This window comes from Lepidochelys olivacea (genome assembly GCF_965140295.1).
Source record: "Lepidochelys olivacea isolate rLepOli2 genome assembly, chromosome: 16".
Lineage (NCBI taxonomy): Eukaryota > Metazoa > Chordata > Testudines > Cheloniidae > Lepidochelys > Lepidochelys olivacea.
In genome coordinates this window covers 15,590,199-15,611,736 of record NC_140426.1, presented here as the reverse complement: position 1 = coordinate 15,611,736, position 21,538 = coordinate 15,590,199, and the positions used below count along the sequence as shown (strand labels likewise).

The 21,538-nt window shown below is 47.0% G+C and overlaps 1 protein-coding gene across 4 annotated transcripts in view; it reads left to right on the top strand.

The window, feature by feature from the left end:
• The first annotated feature begins 230 nt into the window (after nt 1-230).
• SH3GLB2 (SH3 domain containing GRB2 like, endophilin B2) overlaps nt 231-21,538 on the top strand; it is a 40,138-nt gene continuing 18,830 nt past the window's right edge. The window contains exons 1-5 of one of the 4 annotated variants that reach the window (XM_084650394.1): nt 231-570; nt 14,437-14,578; nt 14,986-15,114; nt 17,901-18,034; nt 18,558-18,650. In XM_084650394.1, the coding sequence (XP_084506520.1) occupies nt 508-570; nt 14,437-14,578; nt 14,986-15,114; nt 17,901-18,034; nt 18,558-18,650 (561 nt within the window). In that variant the 5' untranslated portion in view covers nt 231-507. The remainder of the gene's footprint in view (nt 571-14,436; nt 14,579-14,985; nt 15,115-17,900; nt 18,035-18,557; nt 18,651-21,538) is intronic. The other 3 variants (XM_084650393.1, XM_084650395.1, XM_084650392.1) reach the window with 3 other exon arrangements.

Genomic DNA, 21,538 nt, shown 5'->3' with positions numbered 1-21,538 from the left:
CCAATCAGAACAGCGTGCTGCTCCGGGGCGGACCAATCAGCTGGCTGCCCTGACCAGGCAGCGGCGGCTGCGGAGTGTGCGGTTGAGCAGCAATGAGCAGTCTTCCCTGTGGGACTGCATACATAGTGTTGATTGACTGTGATTGGCAGGCTGAGAAGGAACGGGGAGGAGCTTCTCTTAAAAGGGCAGCGTCAGCTAGCGGCATCCTGAGGTTCCTTATTTACCCCAGAGCCCACACAGCCGCCCAATAGGACTCCGGCGCGGCGTCCATAGGCCTCGGCCTGGGCTTGCACGAAGCTGCCATGGCACACAGGACCACAGCGAGGCCGCCCTTCAGGGGGTGGCGTGTCGGGCACTTTCCCCTTTAAGAGGCAGCCGCGAGGATGCCAGAGGGCGTCGATGGGCCCTATAAAGGGGCGGGTGCGCCGAGGGCTGAGTCGGCTTCGTTCTAGTTTTCTCCACCGGCTGAGGCGTTGGAGCTGAGCGCCCGCGGCGGCGCGCGGGGAGATGGACTTCAACATGAAGAAGCTGGCCTCGGACGCGGGGGTCTTCTTCAGCCGGGCCGTGCAGGTGCGCGGAGGGGTGGCGGGGCTCCCTCCGGCTGCGCATCCCCGCGGGGCGGGCGCGGGGATCCTGAAGGGGCTGTTGCGGGGCTTTCAGCTCCCCCCCGAAAACACTCTGGCGACGCCTGGGGTTTCCCGCCCCCCTTCGCGGTCCGCCACCGCCGGCTCCGCAGTCGGGCGGCGGGTCCCCTCCTCCCTGGAAAGCGGCGTCTTCACTCCTGGGGCGTCCGGCTGGCCCGTGAGGGGCTGAAGGCGGAGAGAGCCCCCGCTGCTCTGTGTCGTCTCGGGCCTCCCCGCCTCTAGGAGCGGGTGGGGAGGGGTCCCCCCCTCCCCGGCTGCCTCCCTCCCTCCCCTGCTTGGCAGCCTGGTGCGGCGTAGCCCCCTGCGACTAGCTGCCTCGCCTCGGGCTACAGCAGGCAGACCTCTGGCTCGAACCCGTGTTGTGTGGGGGGCTGGCTCCCAAAGAGAGCGAGTGTGAGGCTGAATCTTTGGGGCGGGGGGGTCTCTGGGGCACGGCTGCAGCGCACTCGGGGTGTGTGTCAAGTAGATTCTCTCCTTATCCTTATGCCCCAGGGCATCCTGCTCCTGAAGGAGACGTGAGCCCATTACGCTACTCTGTCCTGCCCCTGAAGCCTAGCCTGGGAGTATGTGGAAAAATGACAGTGGACTTCTCACTCCCCATGCCTGGCATGTAGAATGACCCGGCTCTTAGCAAGACCCATAACTAGAAATGCTGGGACAGGAGTGGGGGGAAGTAGGGGGACATAAAAACCAAGAGCCTCCTGTATAAGCATCCTGACTATGAACATTGTTCTCTAGTCCTATGGCTTCTCCATCTTAGTAGGCATCCTGAATTATGGTTAGGGTTTTTGTACTGGAGACTCTTCCTGTTAGCCTCCACTACAGACTAGCATATATAACATTCACTCTAAGACATTTTGGGGGTGTATCAAAGGGAAGTGACTCCTCCCTTGTGTCAGTAGGAGTATTGGAATGACTGAGAACACTTGTGGGGGAAGCTGCCTATGTGGTAGGCACTAGCATTCCAGTCTACACCTTTCTAGGTCAAGTGTGAACTAGACAAATCCTCTTCTACCCCTGAAGAAGGTGCCTCTCTGGTTTCCCTTGAATGCCAGAAAAAGAGGGCTAGGATTGTAATGAGAAATAGGGAGGGTAACCTCAGTTTAGCATTTCCAGTGACTGTTTATTGTAAAGCAGCTTTGAGTCCCTGCATGTGAGTGGTGGTTGGACTGTGGTGTCTGCTTCAAGCAGGCAAGAAGAATTTCCCCTGCCCCAGAGTAAGAGCAGCTTGAACAAAACTCCTAAAGGCTGGCACCCTCCTTTGTATGGTGGTGGGCCTCAGGTCATTGGAGAGGAAACTGATTAATGCTAGAGCATATGAGTGAGATTTGAGTTCCTATTCTTTTTTTCTACCACCAAATTGCTTGCTTAGTACTTCCTGCTAAGTTAGTCCACTCATCAGTTTGTTGCTGTTTTTCAAACTATTATCCCACCTCTGGTCTGTGTTCCATTCTGGAAATGGGGTACTCGGAACTCAGCATTGTTGCAGGTGCAGTTGCACCAAAGCCCTATATTGCTTGTATGTAATCTTGAGATTCTTGCATGGAGGGCTGTATAGAAAGGCAAAGTAAGTGACAAATCGTGCAATGAAGAGACTAAAGTGCAGGTTATGATCAGAGAGAAACTGTTAACACCAGCTTTATCAGTGATTTGCTTGTATTCTATATCTGAATTGTAACTCCACTCTCTGAATAAGGTGTGTGTGTACACACACACACACACACACACACACACACAGAATACCAAGCTTTGGGTAATGTCTTGAATGGTGGTGAACAAACTGGGAGCGTTGAGAAGGAAGGGCTTAAGTAAACTACATCCCCTTTGGTAGCAGGGGGCAGCAGGCTGCTGCCTTGTTTGACAAGTTTAGTAAGCCAGAGTTCTATTGTCCATGCAGGTTTCAGAGTAGCAGCTGTGTTAGTCTGTATTTGCAAAAAGAAAAGGAGGAATTGTGGCACCTCATTAGACTAAAATTTAATTCAGTGGTCAAAGAGACTAACAAATTCATTTGAGCATTAAATAAATTTTAGTCTCTAAGGTGCCACAAGTCCTCCTTTTCTTATTGTCCATGCAGTACCTGGAAATGTGCAAGGCACTTCACAAAGACTTTTTATCCCAGAGACCTCACATTTTAAACAGAGGTGGCTTGAAAAGGGGTGGCAGAGCAAGAGGGAGGAGGATGACTAACAGTAGCTTGAGTTGCTTTAGAGGTGCTGTAGTGCAATATTAGATCACAACTCTTAAGGAGAAGCTTTAGCTCTGCAATGATGGTCTTAACTGTGCCCGTACATGTGGTAAAATGGCTGTGTTTTGCCCCATGTTCTTGGAGAGCAGTTCTAAAGCAAAGCAAGGTTGTCTGAAGTAGAGATGTGATCCCTGCTCTTGGAGTCACGCTAGATCGGTCGTGATGTTAGATCATCTCTTGTACAAGAGGTCAAATAGCAGATGCCTGCAAGTACCCTGCTGGGAACTTGGGACAATGTCTGACTTCCCTTCCTACAGCTGTAGAAGGGCTGTGGCATGCAGTAATCCTGCTTGATCTGAGTGAGCACTGAATGCTGGGGTAACTGACTGAAACATGGCCCAGCTTTGGCAAACTAGGTTTACTGTTTGCCTCCTGGCATGTTTTCAGAGTGGTCCTTAGTTGAACAAAATCTGGTTCTATAAGGGTAGCCAGTTGCACAACCCCAGTCAGTGTAGTAGGTGGTAAGACTCCATGCTTCTTGAAAAAAGAAAAGGAGTACTTGTGGCACCTTAGAGACTAACCAATTTATTTGAGCATGAGTTTTCGTGAGCTACAGCTCACTTCATCGGATGCATGCTTCTTGACTAGCTTCAGCTCAATTTGAAGCTTGTTCCTTCCCATGTCCTGGCTATAGCCTTCAAGAAAGGGTCTGTGGAACTTTCTGTTCAGTTTTTAAACTGGCTTAACAGGAACTGAAGCATAATTAAGACAGTTCTGATGTAGGACCTGGGCGCTCTCTATCACTTAACTTGGGGGGTTGGGTAGGTATGTTATACTTGTCTGTTGAAACAGTGTAGTTATGTTGTACCCAGGATATAAGACAAGGTTGGTGAAGTAATATCTTTTGTTGGTGAGAGATGAAGAGCTCTTTGTAAGCTCAAAATCTCATCAGGTCAACAGAAGAATGCAGGCTCCTCAAGAAGCTAGTTGATTGTAAACATGTCTATTATGGCAATGAGTCAGATGCAGTGAGAAGACAAATAGTTCAGGTACAGAATAAGGAGCAGATGGAAAGCTTAACGATCCTGTTCTCATGCAAATATCTTTGCAACATTTCTCCTTCCCTTTGTTACCAAGATATGGCATGTTTAGATTTGGAAGGCCTTCTAAAGATCATTTATCAAAGACTTGTACAGGGTGTAGGAAGGAGCCAGCCTAGGAATCAGCAGTTCTTCACATCAGTGATTTTCAGTGTGCAAAGAGGAGTTTATAAATCATTTCTCTTGGCTACTATGCCCACTTAATATATTGAATATGAATATTCACATTAATTACAGGCATAATTAAAAGAAACAAAGCAGCATAGGGCAATTGGTACCAGGGGAGTGACTCTGAGTTTTTGGTAGGTGGGAGAGGATAGGGTGTGTTGAATAGTGCTCATGAAAAACCCTCCCCCTAAAATGTACCAGTGAGATTAGTCCCATTTGAGTTGTGTCCAAGTAGAGCCCTGGTATTTGGATGAAAAAGCTAGTCACAGCATAGACTCCTACATCATGGTGCCAGACAGGCAGATATATACACCCACCAAGGGGTAAATGGTTGTGAGCAGAGGTAGCATGTGATTTTTTTTTTTATTCCCCCCCCCCCCCGATATCTTTGCTGTTTTGTTACGGTTGAGGGAGTGGAAGGGAGAGCAGGTCTGTAGCTGCCTTTCTTCAGCACAGCAAACTTCCTGGGGAAGGGACTCTGAGTTGGCTAGACTAGAACTCAGTTTTGTAAAGCACCTGGTGTTGCTTCCTGCTGCTCAAGGCATTTAACAAAATGTTTCTGGAAATGCAGTGGCTGGGAGGCAAATGGACTAGCCATTATGTACTCAGCTATCACTCATGTTACAGGCTGTCGGAGAGTGAACCACTAGCCAGACAGTGGAGCTTTAACTCCTGTTCCCATAGAATCTCCATCCCCAACTAGAATGTGGGAAAGGAACATTCCCCCTTAAGGGTGGATACCCCTTGGTTGTGTCCATAATGTAAAAACCATTCTTATCCGATCCTGCGTCAAATACAACCACACCATGCCCCCATCAAATTGTGTGTGGAGTCTTGTGCAAAAAGTCTGCCTCATGACATAGACAAAATTAGCTGAGCTCAACCAGAGCTGTGACCAACTTCTACTGAACTCTTATAGTGCTACAACAGGTCCCTGAACGCCATTGACCCCTGCACATAGGCAAAGTTGTTTGCTTTTTCCTCTGAAGCAAGGAGGGCTTGTAAATTTCCCAGTGTAGATGAAGCCATGGGCCCCAGATACTGCAGGTTCAAGCAGAGGTGGCTTCAGCAGTACTGAAGTTGTGCAGCATCTTGGCAGAAAAGGTAAATTTTACATGACAATTAGTCCCCTTCTTGGCATCTTGTTTTCTATCGCATCTTGGGTGAGTCTCTTCCTTCCTCATCTTCCCTATAAGGCAACATTGGGTGGGCCTCATTTGACTGTTATGCTATTGCCCTTTAGAAAGACAGAGCAGGAGGCAGCGACTAGATCTGAGTTTCAGCACAGCAGCTAGGGAGAGTGCCCTGGCCTTGCCCTGGAATAGGAGGCTGAAGAAGACTAGTGGAAGGCTTGCAGGTGAAGGCAGTTGCTAGCAAATGGGGTTCCTTTCTTGAATGGCTCAGGAGCTCTCTGGCAGCTGCATTCCCTTGCTGTGAGGGAGTCCCTTATGTCCCTGCCTGCCTCCCCCCATCTCATTAGCTTGACTGCACAGTCCAGAAAGGCTCCCTCCCTGCAGAGCTGAGCCCCACAGGTGTGATCTTACTCTGTTGGTGTGCAGACCAGTAAGCTGTGTTGGTTATGTAATAGGTAAAAGACTGCACTACAGTTTGACTAAGCTTTCAGTCTGAGAAACAATAAACCACTTAACACTGCAGCATAATCAACTGTTGCTCTGCTCCATAAATTGGGGGCGGGGGATAGACTGACTGGGAAAGGACTCCTCATGTAATGGGTCCAATGCACCAGGCGATCCAAAGTGTTTTGCCTATAACACATCTGTCGTCCTACCCCCCCTTAAAATAAAATTTCTGAGCACACCAGTCCCATAACCTTGCTAGCAGTACTTATGGCTAAACTCTAGTGCTGACACAGTTCTGCTGTGGATGTTGGAGGGCCCTAACAGCGCAACACCTCCCAGTACTGCACTGGCCTCCCTGCATGAGGCCTGGTCCTGGCATGGAGTTGTACCACAGTCCATGCTGTGCTCCTGCACCACAATTGCCGCCACCTGAGCTTCATGGACTATCCTGAGCTTTTCCTGCTCCAGAGACTGGATGCAGAGCACTGGGATTCTGGAGGACACTTTGGATGTGGGAGATGCTTTCTGGCACAGCTTGTTGTTGACAGTCTTCAGACAGTTCATTCTGTTAATTTTCCTTTGATCAGAATAACAGACATGCTGGTTCTCGGAGATGGTGAGGCCCTGGACTGATCTGTAAGTGGGCTCTGTTGCCATAGAAATGGGAATCTCAAATATTATTAAAAAGGGACTGTTCTGAACATCAAAGCAGACAAGTGGCTGGTGTTAGTCTCTCTGCCAGGGTAGCAAATGTGGATGTTTCTCTATTCTTATGCACAAATAGAACACACTTTAGGGTCTTCAGAGGTTTCTAGAAATAATTACTTGGGCAGATGTGCCTGGTTTTACTTTTTTATATTCATGGAAACTGGTTATCTGTTAAAGTTCAAATAATGCATAATGTGCATCATTAACCCATAAACTCTGAGACACTAACCCTCAGTAGTACAACTAATACTAGCAGCCAGATGTGAGGCTCAATTCTTTTTATTTTTCCTTTTTGAAAAGGGCATCCCCATTCCCAACATCAATGACATGGAGAAAGAAAGCATAGGAAGTACTTTCAATGGACAGTCTTTTAAGCAGGATCAAGTAGATCTTGTGTGGCTACTGTTTTTTGCAATTTGGTCAGCCTCTTATCTGTTTTGTTCGGACACAAATGGTCCTTCTGACAGTAACAAATATAGGCAATGTATACTCAATTAGACTTAAAAAATTGAAGGGGCATTTTAAAATGGATTTAACACTATACCAGCATCTGCAAGACTATCCTAGTGTGAATGGCTTTCATATCCTTTCAACACAAGCACTTAATTTGGATCCCATTCTTCTGCTCTGACTCATGGTTGGCTAAGAAGGCTATGTATGAAGCTTGATGCAAACTGGGTTTAGGCCTCAGTTTGAGGGCATATTGTGAGCTGCAGTAGCATTTTTCAAAGTGGTGCTCCACAGAGGGAGTGCAGTGTGAAGGTTCTGTAATAGAACTGCCTAGGTTGGATGAAGCTTGCCTAGATTAGTTTCTTTAGGTGTCAAACTTCATTAAGCCTCTGTGGGTGGTCTCTGAAATAGCAGAGGTCACAGCAGCCAAGGGCTATTGGCTTCCACAATGCCACAGGCACTGTGTAAAATCCACTGGTAGGACCTCCAAGATATAGCCTTGTCACATGTCTTCTACAAGCTACTGGCAAGTAGAACCACATTTTCAATTTCAGAGGCCTCTAAGCGGCTTGTTTTAAGGTGGGGAATATCACCTTAAACCTGATCTCAGTAAAAATTCAACACTAAAAGTAAAGAAATCTAAATTTAAGATTCCTACATTGACTTTAACTCTGCCTTACATCTCAGTTCATCTTCCCCAGTCTCACATGGGCCTGCCCTCTTGAGTGTTGTACAGCAAGATGTTCTCAGAGCACCATGTTAAGGAGGAAAGGGCAGAAATCTTCTACAGATGCTTGGCAGTGTGGCTTTCCAAGGGATTGTAACTTCCTCAGCTAAAGCTGTAAATGTCAAGGCCTTGCATATGTCAGTGTATGACTAATGTGGTGCAGGTATAGCTCAGGGAGTAGGTGCCACTGACCCACCTTGGGAAGCTTTTAGACGCTAAATTACTTGACCAAAGAAAATGGTACATCCCATGTTTGACCACAGGTGATTGTCTTGCTACCTGAGCCATGAGGGCTGTGGACAGAACCTCTATCTCTAGGACATGGTCTAATACCTTACTCCTGAGCATCAAAAGGACTTCCTCCCATGCTGGAAGTATAGCATCTCCTCTGTCTCCCACAAGAATTGATGGGGATTCTAGCAAGCTGCAGTTCAGGTCCCCAGGGGTTTGATTGCTGTTCTAGCTGCTGTGCAGAGCCTGCTAGCCCCTCTTCCTAACCCCCATTGTTCATTCAGGCTTTCCCCAATTGAGGGGTCCCATCAACTGTCTCACTGTGCTTCTGTCTCCATAAGCACTAACAGTGCACAGATTATTCCTGCTGATCGCCCAAGCCTCCAAGAGGAAACCCAACCCCTCAATGAATTATTGAGGCCCTGGAATGCAGCATGACTCTTCTCTTCCCTGGTCGAGTGAGAGTAGCACTAAGTGGAAGACTGCACTGCATTATTCATTTACCATGTTGGCTTCCCTGCACAAAAACAGGCCCAGATACTTAAGTGGGTTAGAGGTGCATGAGCATCATCCTGGGGGACAGGAAAAGGAAAAATCTGGAATCAGCTGATCCTTATGTACCAATTGGCAATGTGCAGTGCATACAGACTCCCAGGAGGTAGTTGAATTATTTCAGGCCTGGGACCAATTCCTCTTACAATCAGGTTCCAGTAAATGGATATAGAAGGACCTAGCAGCTGGACTTCAGGAGTTGTGGGTTATCCCTAGACCTCACATCCTTAGGGAACAGTGCCAGGGCAGGGGGGAAAAGGCCTTCTGCTACATTGTAGATAATGTCTGCTGTTTTCTTCCCCACTGCTTTTGTGTAGCAGTCATAGGATACTGGCACAGCTGCTTCTAGATGCAGTTTATTCTGGGTCTTCTAGAAGTAGTCTCACATGGGAGACACTTTGGGTAGATACAGGCCCCAAAGCAAGGTTTAGATTTCTGGGGAAAGTGCAATTCTAAGGTGTTCAGAATCAAGTAAGTGAACTTACACCTTCCTCTATCCTCCTAGGAGATACACTAGTGTAGTGTATGTGCCAGCTCTGAATCTGGCCCCGTCAGTGTAATGGACTCTCAGCTGGTGTAACTTACATCCTGAGGGGCCTGAAGAGAAACATATGAGGTTTGGAGGGGGAAAATGGGACACAACTAGCAGAGCCAAGAATAGGCAAATTAAAGTAGCTACTTCTGCTGTATGTGAAGTACAGCTTCTTGGATGCCTTTTCATCCACTTAATGACAAATCATGCATTGCCTCTGAACTTGCTACTGTGTGTTGCAACACTCGGGGAAATCTGAAAGTTCACTTTTTTACATACACTTGAGTCACAGGGTCTGTCAGCTGCCCTTCTTCCTCCTTCTGTAGCATGGGTTTGCAACAGTCATCCAGCACATGTGAGAAGGAAGACTGCAAGACAAAGCAATAGGCTGTTCAACTTTTTCTGCATGCATGAATTGAAGGACTTAGTGTTAAGACTCAGTAGCTATTGTGTGGTATGGGGCCATGAGCAGTCCATCTACCAATCTGTCAAATGGAGCAGACTGGGGAGGGAGAGAGATGTTTACTTAAGGAAGTAGCACCGGAGCTGTAAATGTGCAATGACACTTGGAGATGATGCCTTCCCTGTGGAAGTAATGGGTGAAGTCCCAAAGCACTGGAAAGCCTAGAGGAGGCAGTGCTAAAGGGAATGCAACAGCCATTCATCTGCAGGCTGTGTGAAGCCAGCTGTCTCTGGAAGAGGTCTGACTTTTCAGCAGGTGTGTAATCAACCTAAAAACCATAAATGGCTTCTGAGAGACCTCAATCAAACACACCAGCCCTCTTGGTGCAGATGCTTGGCAGGAGTTTCTAGACTGGGGAATAAGCAGAGACTGTTTTGGAAATGGAAATATGGCCCTTCCTACATAAAGCTGTTCACAGGTGTCATAAATATAAAAGGAAGGGTAAACCCCTTTAAAATCCCTCCTGGCCAGAGGAAAAATCCTCTCACCTGTAAAGGGTTAAGAAGCTAAAGGTAACCTCGCTGGCACCTGACCAAAATGACCAATGAGGAGACAAGATACTTTCAAAAGCTGGGAGGAGGGAGAGAAACAAAGGGTCTGTGTCTGTCTGTATGCTGCTTTTGCTGGGGATAGACCAGGAATGGAGTCTTAGAACTTTTAGTAAGTAATCTAGCTAGGTATGTGTTTATGATTTTTTTAAATGGCTGAGAAAAGAACTGTGCTAAATAGAATGACTATTCCTGTCTGTACCTTTTTTGTAACTTAAGGTTTTGCCTGGAGGGATTCTCTGTGTTTTGAATCTAATTACCCTGTAAGGTATCTACCATCCTGATTTTTACAGAGGTGATTCCTTTACTTCTATTAAGTCTTCTTGTAAGAAAACTGACTGCTTTTTCATTGTTCTCAGATCCAAGGGTTTGGATCTGAGAACAACCTATGCAAATTGGTGAGGATTTTTACCAAACCTTCCCCAGGATGTGGGGTGCAAGGGTTGGGAGGATTTTGGGGGGGAAAGACGTGTCCAAACTGTTTCCCAGTAAACCCAGTTAGTTTGGTGGTGGCAGTGGAGATCCAGGGTCAAAGGATAAAATTAATTTGTACCTTGGGAAAGTTTTAACCTAAGCTGGTAAAAGTAAGCTTAGGAGGTTTTCATGCAGGTCCCCACATCTGTACCCTAGAGTTCAGAGTGGGGGAGGAACCTTGACAACAGGTATCTGTAGCCCTTCTGGGAATGAGGGGGATTGAGACTCTTCATTCAGGTTCTTAAATTTGAGATAAGAAATTCTCCGGTTGGAAGGGAAGAGTGCCTCAGCAGGGGAGTGCCAAAGATTCCCTAGTGTTCTGATCTCTAAAAGCTCTAATAAATAAGGAGTGCTGATAGCCTAGCGCCAAATATTGGGGAAGCCCTAGTTTGCTGTTATGGTGACTCTGGCTAAGATGTAGCTAAGATTATTTAAATGCAGATAATATGGATTCTGCTATCAGCAGGAAAAATTCTTAGTTAACATGTGGAAGTGTGAATTCCTTTGTGCTTGAGACTGGGCATGGTGTAGCAGCTTTCCTGTTTAGCACCCCCTGCGAACCCCTGGGGCAGACCCCTGGGGCAGTCTGCCTTGTATGACTTGGCCCTTGTGCCAGTCACACTTTTTGTTCCCACCCCTTCCAGGCTTCTCCAGTTCAAAGTCCACAACAATACCCAAAGTTCCAGTCCCTTCAGCCTCACTTCCTGGGGTTTACCAAGATTCCCAAGTCTTCACCCAGGATCTTCAACAGAGACCACTCAAAGAAATCCCACCTCCAGTACTTCTAGTCCCATTCAACTCCCAGCACTTGATCAAACTTTGTCTTGGGCTCACTATGGCAGAACCCCATGCCTCCCACTGTCTTGGTACCTTCTGTCTCATCTCCCTATTCAACTGTCTTTCAGGCCTACTGCAGTGAGAATCATCATCTCCTGTAGTCTTTATCTCTTAGCTGCCCACACCCAGTGTTCCCTGCCTCTATCAGGACCTGGGGACCTCTGCTTTCCAGGCTTCCTTTCCAGGTTCCATACATGCCTTCCTTGTGTTTCTTGCTGAGGCTCAAGCTACTGCCTGCAAAATTCTGGCTTGCTTTTTACTTCAGAGCACTGCCTTCTGGCTAAGGCCCCTCCAGTCTGACTCCCAGCTTCAGGCTCTTCTCTTAGGCTAAAGAGACAGAAGCCTTAGAAGCAGCCGGCTACCTCACCTGGGTCTCCTCCCTGGCCTTCCTTCTCATGGTCCTGTGCTTCTATGATGAAGACCCAGCTCAGCTTGATCACCAGTTATGCCTAACACCCTTCCAGGTGCCACCCAGTGATCACTGTAATTGGGTCCAGGCTCCTGTTAACCTATGGCTAACTGGTATGGGGTTTATATGCCCCATCACACACAGTTTTGCCAGAGAAATAATGCAAAGATTTTTTGCTGCTTTTATGACTGCTTTCATTCATGAAAATCAGACATGATTTTAATGCAAAAAATCCTCCAGCTCAAGTATTACTTCCCACTTTCCTGTTTGCCTCTCAAAGGGGAGACAGCATGGTTCCATGGTTATGGCTCCAAACTGGGAGTTGGGACTAGAACACAGTCCACCCAGCTCTGCCACTGATCCCTATGTGGCTCTGGGCAAGTCACTTAATCTTTCTGTATCTAGTTCTCCCCCTCTGTAGTAATGCTTGCCCACGTTCATAAAGTACTTTGAGATCTGTGGATGAAAGAGCTGTGGAAGTGCTAGGTACTTAACTCTCAAACTCAGGTAATACAAAAATCCCCAAGAACCACTGTTGTGAGGGCTTAAAAGGCCAGCCACCTTGGATCAAACAATTCAGTCTTAAAGCTTTGTAGCTATGATTGCTACAAATGACCTCCAAGATTTCTAGACCTGAAAGACTTCAACCTTGTCTAAACAGTACTAGCCTACCTTGGTAGGAGGCAATGCAAGTGATAGAGATGTGCTGAAACTGTCCCCATCCCTCAGATTCCCACCCCCACCCCCAAACTCTGTTCCTGTTGCTTTTCTGCCCATCCTGATTTGGAGGGGGTACCTTAATTGTTCCACTGATCCAACAGATCTTGCAACACATGACAACTTCAGCAGATAGTTCTTTAAATCTAGCATGATCCAGACATAACGGGTCATTGTGTAAACAGCCCTGCTGTGGGTTTTAGGTATCTCTGGCCTCTAACATTTGCATGTGGCTGGTAACTGGATGCTAAAAGGTTTTTCTACCTGCATTTCCACATCACGTGCCAGTTCCACTTTGCTATTTATCACTTATTCTAGGCGGTGTACTGAAATGGCTCTAGCTGTGACAACATTCAGTATTTCTCCCTACCTCAGCAGAGTGGGACTTGCTCCAAAGACTCTCAGAACAAACCCTAACATCCCCTGTATATACTAGCATTCCTCTCTAGAGGGGCTATACAGCCCCATGTAGTACTATCCAGGAAGGGGTGGTGGAATAGGGAGGATCAGGCAGGACTTTTGTACTCAAAAGGTTCCATGTCCTTAATCTCATCCTGTGATTGTACCAGGTATTTGCAATGTTTCAAGAACATTAGCAGGTTCTGATAGCCTAGAAAGTGAATTAGAGGGCCAGCAACAGGGGTTCATACTTCTCAATAATCTGAAGTAGATATATGTAAAGCATTTCGAGTTTATGAAAGGATTAAAGGTCTCAAGGGAATGCAACCTCTATACCTTCTATAAACAGAGGATGGTCTCTTGAGCCATTCTCTATCATCCAGCTGTTTTATAGGCCTTTCTAGAGCTAATAAAAACCAGTTTCCATCAGTGCATGTTAAAATCCTGTAGACAGGCCTTTTGGGGGCTTGTTTGATCAAGTTGATATGCAGCTTTCTATCTGAATAAATGCAGGAGGAAATAGATGGGATTATTTGAGCAGGGCATTAAACTAATAGAACACTAGGCAAAATGTATGTGCCAAATCTGATGACAGTGAGTTATTACCTGGCTTCCTCTTTAGCCTGTAACACTTCTGTAGGCTCTTAAAACACTTCATGATGGTAGCTAATATTACCATTTATATAGGTAGCAAGAAGTGGGTAAAAATAAAAATGGAGGCAGAGCTGGGAATGGAATAGAGTAAGAAGTTGCTTACCTCTAGACTTGTATATTAAAAACTGGGGCTCATGTGTCCTCCAGGTGGGGATGGGGAGAGAATAGCTCAAGTGTACACACTTGCTGTGTGAAAGGCATCACCAGTACAAAAGTCTGAGAACCCTTGCTCTAAGCTGAGAGTTCTCCCCGGGCCCCTGCCCTGAAGGGTTTATTAGCTGCCCAGAATGTCTGGGCAAAGGAGCTGGGGTGGGATGCTGCACTGAAGCAGCATGTGGCATATGGCAAGTGAGTTCCCTGGTCATAAAATTAGACAAACTATTCTGTGTAAGAAATAGTTCTTACAAACTATTCTGTGTACTGTTTCTCAGTAAGTTTCCACGTTTGGGAACGTTGGCTGGTAAACTCTGGAGATGAGACTCTCTCAACCTTCTCCCCCATGCTGAAAACTTAGTGTTTAACTCTGCAAGGCACTCAGTATTAGTGGGAGTTGAGGGAAGCCTGCATGTTGCAGAAGTGGGCCCTAAATTTGGAGCGCATTAATAATTCTGCATAAAGGAATGGGATATCTGTGGCACAAACCATCTAGTACTTCACATGTGAACTGTGAAACAGTCTGATTAGACTCTAGCCTCTAATTAATTTGGATTTTAATAACTTATTCCTAAAGGGAGGTAGGCTAGTCCTGAATGCAGGTCAGACCAGGTTCTGTTTTTAGCTCTTCCACAAGTCACTCAGCAATGGCAATGCTCTCTACCATGCTGACTGTACACAATGATACTTGCCCTCACCTGTAAGGTTCTTGGAGATCTACGGACAAAAAAAGCATTAGAATTGTAATGAGGAGGATTTTAATGGGCTCATTCCCTGAACATTCCTTTAGGGGAATGTCTAACCTGCTAGATGTGGCAAGTCTCACAAAACCTCTTCAAATGGCTTAGCTCCCTGGCTTCAGTGGAGCAGACCTAATGTCTTCTCCCTCTCCCCTGCTTCTGCAGTTCACAGAGGAGAAGCTGGGCCAGGCTGAGAAGACTGAACTAGATGCCCACTTTGAAAACCTTCTGGCCAAGGCAGACTGCACCAAGAACTGGACTGAGAAGATCTTGCATCAGACTGAGGTGTTGCTGCAGCCAAACCCTAGTAAGCACTGATTCTGTGGCAAGTTTGCACAGTGCTGGTGCTCTAACTGGCACAGCAGCAATGGAGTTAATAGAAATTCCCGACAGCTAGTTGATCTCTGCTGAATCAGATCTACCGGGGGAAATCTGAGAGTGGTGCTTGCAAAGACACAACCATCATCCCCAGGGATGGGCAGAAAGCTGGAGTATGTCAATATCTGGTTGGCATTCAGTAGCCTTAACCTGCCCAGTGGATTCTGAAGAGGGCAAGAAATGAGAACTGACCTCCCTCTTTCTCCCTGTACTCACACTTATGTCTCAAGCATGGTGACCTCCTATACTGGCTATTGTCATGTGAGGGCTCTGTGGGTGGGAGCATCTCGCTCTCCCTAGTTGCTTTTGTGACAGCCTGGGGCACTCTCATTCCAGGTGTCAGAGTGGAAGAATTCCTTTATGAGAAACTAGACCGGAAGGTACCATCTCGTGTTACCAATGGGGAGCTGCTGGCCCAGTACATGGTGGAGGCAGCCAATGACTTTGGGCCAGGGACTCCATATGGTGAGTTACGTGGCATTGGCAAGTGGACAACATCTTATGTGCTTGGTTCAGTCCTTACAAATCTACTGGAGTTCCTAAAATTATTCTCTCCTCCCCACCCAGCCCAAAGATATGAGACCTGATGCCTCCTGTTTTCCAATGCCAGTTAATGCTGGCAGGCTTCTGGGGAAAGCTTATGGTGTTACTGTGTACCATCTAATACACTCTTGTGTAAGCAAGAACCAAACTGGAATGTTGACATGCTGATAGGTTCTTGGTGATAAACTCTCAAATGAATTTTGGATACTACTCAGATGGAACACATTATACAATGTGGATAAGCTGGGTTTGCTGCACCACTTCAGATGGTGATTGTGCACAGCTGCTTTTATTTCTATATTGGGATGAAGCTCTTATCCACAGAAGCTCTTGCTTTGGCTTCAGTCTCTGTTCCCCCACCTAAACACAACTGGGTTCAAGTTGCTACGTCCGAGGTGCCACAGCAGTGGTATTGGGCAAGATCAGCTGCTAATGTTCTAGTGCCTTTATAGGCAATAAGAAAGGAGTGGCAGAATCCACAGGAAAAGCCAATGGTTCTAGAAATTCGCTTTTCAGAGTGACTACCTTGTAACTAAATGCATGTTCCAGCAGCTTTGCCATGCATATTACACAGGGCCAAAGGTATCTGAAGGGCTGTGATAATGCAAGTGAATCTGTTTGCTCCATTCACTTCCCTAATAGTGGTCATGTGACCCAAAGGGTTGCTTTCCCTATCCATAGTATTAAGAACTTGATCTCCAATCTGACTGACTCTATTGGGCCATTACCAGACTTCTGAATTGGAGAGGACCAGTAACTGGTTCAAGCCATGTCTAATTCTCCTTGGCTCCACTGAACAAACTAATTTTTTTTTTCCTTCAGCCTTTGCTCTTTTCCTCCTTCTCCGTATAGTTATCTGGTCAACATTTGCTTTCTTGTTGCTCAGGGGCTAGGGAGCCAATTAACAGATGGGAAAATACAGACAAATTGGCACAAGTTCCCCTCCATAAGGTTTAATGCTGGGAGCAAAGTCTCTAAGTAAATCTACTCTCCTCTCTGGAGCCAGAGATCTCCATATGCTGGAAATGAGCTGCAGCTCCCTGGAGCAGCAGCATATTACAGGTGGTGTCTAAAGACCATCTTTAAGATGGCATTTAAAGTTGCAGTGAGTCCTACTTGCAATCTATTCTGATGGCTCAAATTTTATTATTGGCTCTCTCCCTCCAACCTACGCCCCCACCCCTTCACTTTCTAACTTGTGCTTTGAGTAATGTGTGTCTCCTCCTTTAGTGCTGGGTTTAGACACTCTCCCTACCCCCCCCCATACTTTTAGTTAAAAGGAGGCAAGCAGGCCACTGTGGGGCACTGGCTTCCACGTAGCTGGAATAGCTGAACTGAGTATCATGGATCTTATATTGCTAATGGAATCTCCTTTAGCCTAAGTGGTAAGGGCCTCTCCTTTTGCAGTAGGAAGATCTAATTTCTAGCTCTGCCTCAAACCTCTCAGAGAGGAGAGTGGCTGGGAACCAGTGAGTTCCCCATATTACTTTCTTCTCAGCTGAATGGTTACCTGATAGGGTGGAGAGGGAGTGTGGAGACTTACCAGGGTAGCTACTGGAGTTGGCATGTCCTGGCAGGATGCAGTAAATGCAGGGCAGTAGCTGCAGATAGTACTACTGTGTTTGAACAGTGAGTAGTTGGAAGGTGAAATGTCTAAGGATATGACAAAATGGCTGCAGATAGTAGTACTTTACTTCTGGCAGAGGCTTTACAGAATATTCATTTTCACTTTTACAATTGAAAATCTCTTCACAACCATGAGGGCTAGAAAGCTTGAAACTATAAACCTTAAAGGCTCAAACCCTAAAGGGAACCATGCACAGTTCTTTTAAAAAGCTGTGTTTTTTTTCTTTTGTGGGAGGTGGGGATACTAACTCAAACTCTGCATTTTGGCATTTGCTATCCTGTAGCCTTAGCTAGAAGTTCTGACAGGTTAATGTCAAAACACACAATAACACCTTTCTGCCTCTCAAAGCCAACAGAGAACCCTAAGCCTACTAGAGGGACCCAACTGCTTCTTAGGTGGATAGACTCTGAAATCAAACATTGACTTTCCCTTCTAACTTTCAGCTGTGACAGCTCAGTGAGCTCTGGGTTTTATTGCCTTCTAAATCAATAGCTTGCTCCATAGCACATCCTGTTGCAGCCAGAGCCATTGTAATTGTACCCAGTCAGCCAGCATTGCCCTGATCAGACCCCATCAGCTTGTTTATCTGCTCTGGTGCCTCTTAATTAGATGATGCTGTTTTTGTGCATCCATGAAATACACCCAGGGCTATAATAATCTGTCCCATAATACCCTTACGAAAGATTGTGGGCTGCCTCACATGCTCCTGGGCAGGCCTGATACTAAAGACTGCAGTCAGTAAGTGCATCAGCAGGCAGATATCAAAGCTGCAGCAAGAGCCAATGGTAGAGAGAGGCTTCAAACAAAGGGTGGACTGTGTTAGCATAGCACTGACTGAACATTCTGCCCCCTCCTTGGCTAGGCTAGGATTGGCTTGCGGTCAGCAAGCAGTGAGCCATAACCACCTGGTCTAGGTGTCAGCTAGCACAGCTGATCCACAGTGTACACACCTGAACAATGTACTGTGTGAGAGCATCCTAACCTAAACATGCTGGGCAACTAGGATAAGGCTAAGGCATAGTGTTAACCCAATACCTGCTGAAGCTAATGCCTCTCCCATCTGGGCTCTGGCAACTTGCAGGGAAGACCCTACTCAAAGTTGGAGAGACCCAAAAGCGCCTGGGGGGAGCCGAACGTGATTTTATGCACTCTGCCTCCATCAACTTCCTGAATCCTCTGCGCAACTTCCTGGAAGGGGACTGGCGAACTATCTCTGTGAGTAGGAGAGGAAGGGGGAGCTGACTAATGGGGTGGGAACTACCAGTGTCCACCCACCTGTGACTCTACATTCATTCTTCCCTTTCAGGAAACTGGGGAGAGGGGTGAAAACAAGGCCAGAGGACTCCCCCCACCCCCTCCAACCCTCTAACAACCCTGTCAGGGCAGGGGAATAAGAGCTACAAACTCTGGAGTTCTAATCCCAGTTCTCCCACTAGCTTCCCTCATTTGTGTGTGGGGAGGGAGGAATGGGGCTACTTGTCTCCCTTGTGGGGATGATAGGACAATAAATTAACCCTTTATAGCCAGGCTGGCCAGACCAGAAGCTGCTTCTCACTCTTGAAGGTTGGTCCTTTATCCTTATCCAGAGCTCCTACCAATGGTGCCAGTGCATCCTCTGTTACCCCCTCTTGCTGCCAAACAAATCAGCTTGATTTCTAGGTGGCTTCTAACTCTCATAGGCAGGAAAGATAATTTCTAAGCACCTTGTTCCTTATTTGTCCCTCTGCTCCTTTCCTAGAAAGAGAGGAGGATCCTGGAGAACCGCCGTCTGGATCTGGATGCCTGCAAGGCCAGATTGAAGAAAGCCAAGGCTGCTGAGGCAAAAGCATCGGTAACTTCTCCCATAAGTCCTTTCCTCCTTTCTGCACACAGGGCTTGGCTCTCATGTGAGAAGGAGTGCCAAGTGCTCTCATGGCCCAGAGTTGGTCTATACTGCCTGCTTTGTCATCAGTACTGCATCTGGTAGGGGTATGGGTGACTTTCCCACAAATGAGGGAAGAGAATAACTCTGCATGGTGAGAGGCACTGGCTGTACAGCACCTGTTGTCTGCAGGGGACATAGTGGTTCATGGGCACAGCCTTGCTGGGGAGCTTTGGAAATGGTGAGTGTCTAATCTGGTCCTTGAGAAACCCTGCTGTCTGATTAGTGGACACAGGTTCCCAGCTGTTCTGAGGGATTGCTGCTAAGCAACCCAGTCCGATCTTGGTGAAGCTTGTGCCAGTAACCAGAGACACTGTCCTGTCAGAAGGCTTGTAAAATTCCAGTCAGAAAATAGGGACTCCAAGCTGAATCTGGGGCTTCTTCCCTAGAAAATCAACTGAGAGCACTGGGGAGGTGGGGGTTAACTGTAAATTTCACTGGGAGCCTGCAGGAGTCCTGGAATCTCAAACCAGGGCTCAAAACTAAGCAGTGTTCCACCTTCAAGTTCTAGCCTGCCCTGGGCTCCACCAATAAGGAGTACGTGAAGCACACAGTCAGGAAAGTGACTGTACTTGCGCCTCTTGATAGCTGCTCCCTTGGCTTCTGAAGTTGTGTCTGCTTCGCTTGCTGATCAGACTGCGCCCAGTCTCTCTTGGCACTGCTAGTCTAGCTGCAAAAAAACCCGCAGGCTGGTTGCTCCACTCTGGCTTGGGAATTAGCTGGTAAATTTTCTTAGTTCAAGAATCTCTAGTTACAGAAACAGAAAGGCAGGGCTTGACAAATACCACTCAAACTCCAGGTCCAGTCACTGGAGTGCAGGGAGCCTTGTTCTGACTCCTGAACTCAGACAGAACTATGGAAGCAATTGGAGAGAATTTCCAACAAATGTTCTTCTGACCAGATGCCTGTGCCTGCACCTGGGTCACACAATGGCTAAAACACCAGGGTGCTGGCTACACCAATGCTCTTTGCTAGAACAGGCCAAACAGTAGCCCCATGTTGGGGAAATAGGAAGGAAAAGCTAGTGCAGATGCAGCTGTAGGTGGCCCCTCAGAATATTCTGATCAACAGATCTGCAGTAGAGCCGAAGTTAAAAGTGGACACATGGATATGCCCCACACAACTTCAAGCCTTCAGTCTTGCAGTGAGGCTTCAAGCTCTACCCAGTGAACTAATGGCCACAGTCAGAACAAGCTGAAATCCTTGTCACCCAGTCTGGCTCTTTCCTGCTACGAAATACCAGAATGGGTGTCCTGGCCTGATCCATCATGCCAGCCATCAATGCAGCTAGGTTTGATTTGGCTTCTCCACATGTCCCAGATGACTTGTGTCCCAGGGACTTTTCCTTCCCTCTTTCCAGCACTGGTTCCTGTTGTGTGGCCTCATCTAACTGAGGAGCATGGGTAGCTATGGTAAAATCAAAGGCCTTCAGTCAACAGGTCTGTCCCAGTTCTAACATCTGAGAATGCATGTGCTCTGTAGCCCGCTGGGTAAGGTGGTTTTGCACACACCCTTTAGTCCTGAGGCTATCAATACCCTAAGAGAAGCCAGCTCCCCTTGCTCTGCAGATTGTTTAGTCACTGAGCCTGTGGTTCCAACCAACATGGAATAACTGAGATTGCATGAAAACTTGCTCTCCATCTCCCCGCTTCCACTTAAGGTGACTCTTGTTCTCCCAGATATACAATTTTCAGAAACACCAATTTCCCCATGTGTAGACATGCAGGGGGTGGGGTGAGGAACATGATCTTGGTTTCAAAGAGGTAAATGGTGAATACTGGTATGGGTCCAAATTCAGATAGGAGTGTGGTGGAAAGTCTGTACCACTTCCCCATCCTTCTACTCACACACCCTATCCAGCTCATCATGCCCCAGGCTATTCTGGAAATGGTACTTGATTAATAGTCAGCAAATGCTAACCCCTTCTCTTTTCCTGCCTTGTTCTCTTGGAGCAGAATTAGACTTTTCCTCTTCTCTTCAGTTGTACAGGCAGCACAAGTTCTGGACAATGACTCAGTAGCTCAGTGCCCTAAAAGGCTTTGGCTTAGGCTTTGTCCAGGGCTCTGCTGGTGTGTAGCAGTAAGCCAGGCTCTGGTAGGGTGACTTTTGGTCAGGCATCTGGCCCTTAAGTGCTGCAGCTGCAACAAACCATGTTACAGGAGATCACAAACCTTGTTGCTGGGATATTGAGCTTGAGTCCCAAGTACCCTCAACCCTAGAAATGCAGATGCTCATGCATAACCCCGCTTCCTGGAAACGTAACTAGTCATCTAATGTAGATGAGCAATCCTGACCCAGGTGGCCACCTTAGATACCAGCATAGTTAAGAATCCTCTTATCCAGCCCAGTTTATGGAGACTGATTACCTGGACTCAGTAGAGCTATGGGGAGGGTTCTGTGCTTTCTTATTGTGGCTGTCACTATTGTGTGCAAGGCCCTTGTAGCAGATGGACAGAAAGTGCCAACATGGGATATGTTGGCTCTGGATTCTAGTCTGGTTTTAAATGTACGTGAACTAGCAATTGGTTCTAGTGCAATCATGTTGGTTAACATGTTTAAAACCTGACCTGAAATCCACTGTCAGAAACAACCCCCTCCATTAGTGTCCTACCTTTCCTGGGTAACTCCTGTCCCTCCCAACTTCATGCTAATGTCCCCCTCCGGATAGTGCAGATCTTGTGCATGTCAACTTTGTTCCCCTTGGCTTTTGTTTTCTCTTGGTGCTGAACCTCTGAAGCTGGTATCCCCAAATCAGTGAGTTGCTGTTCTGTCTCGTGGGTTAGCTTGTGTCCCCTCTA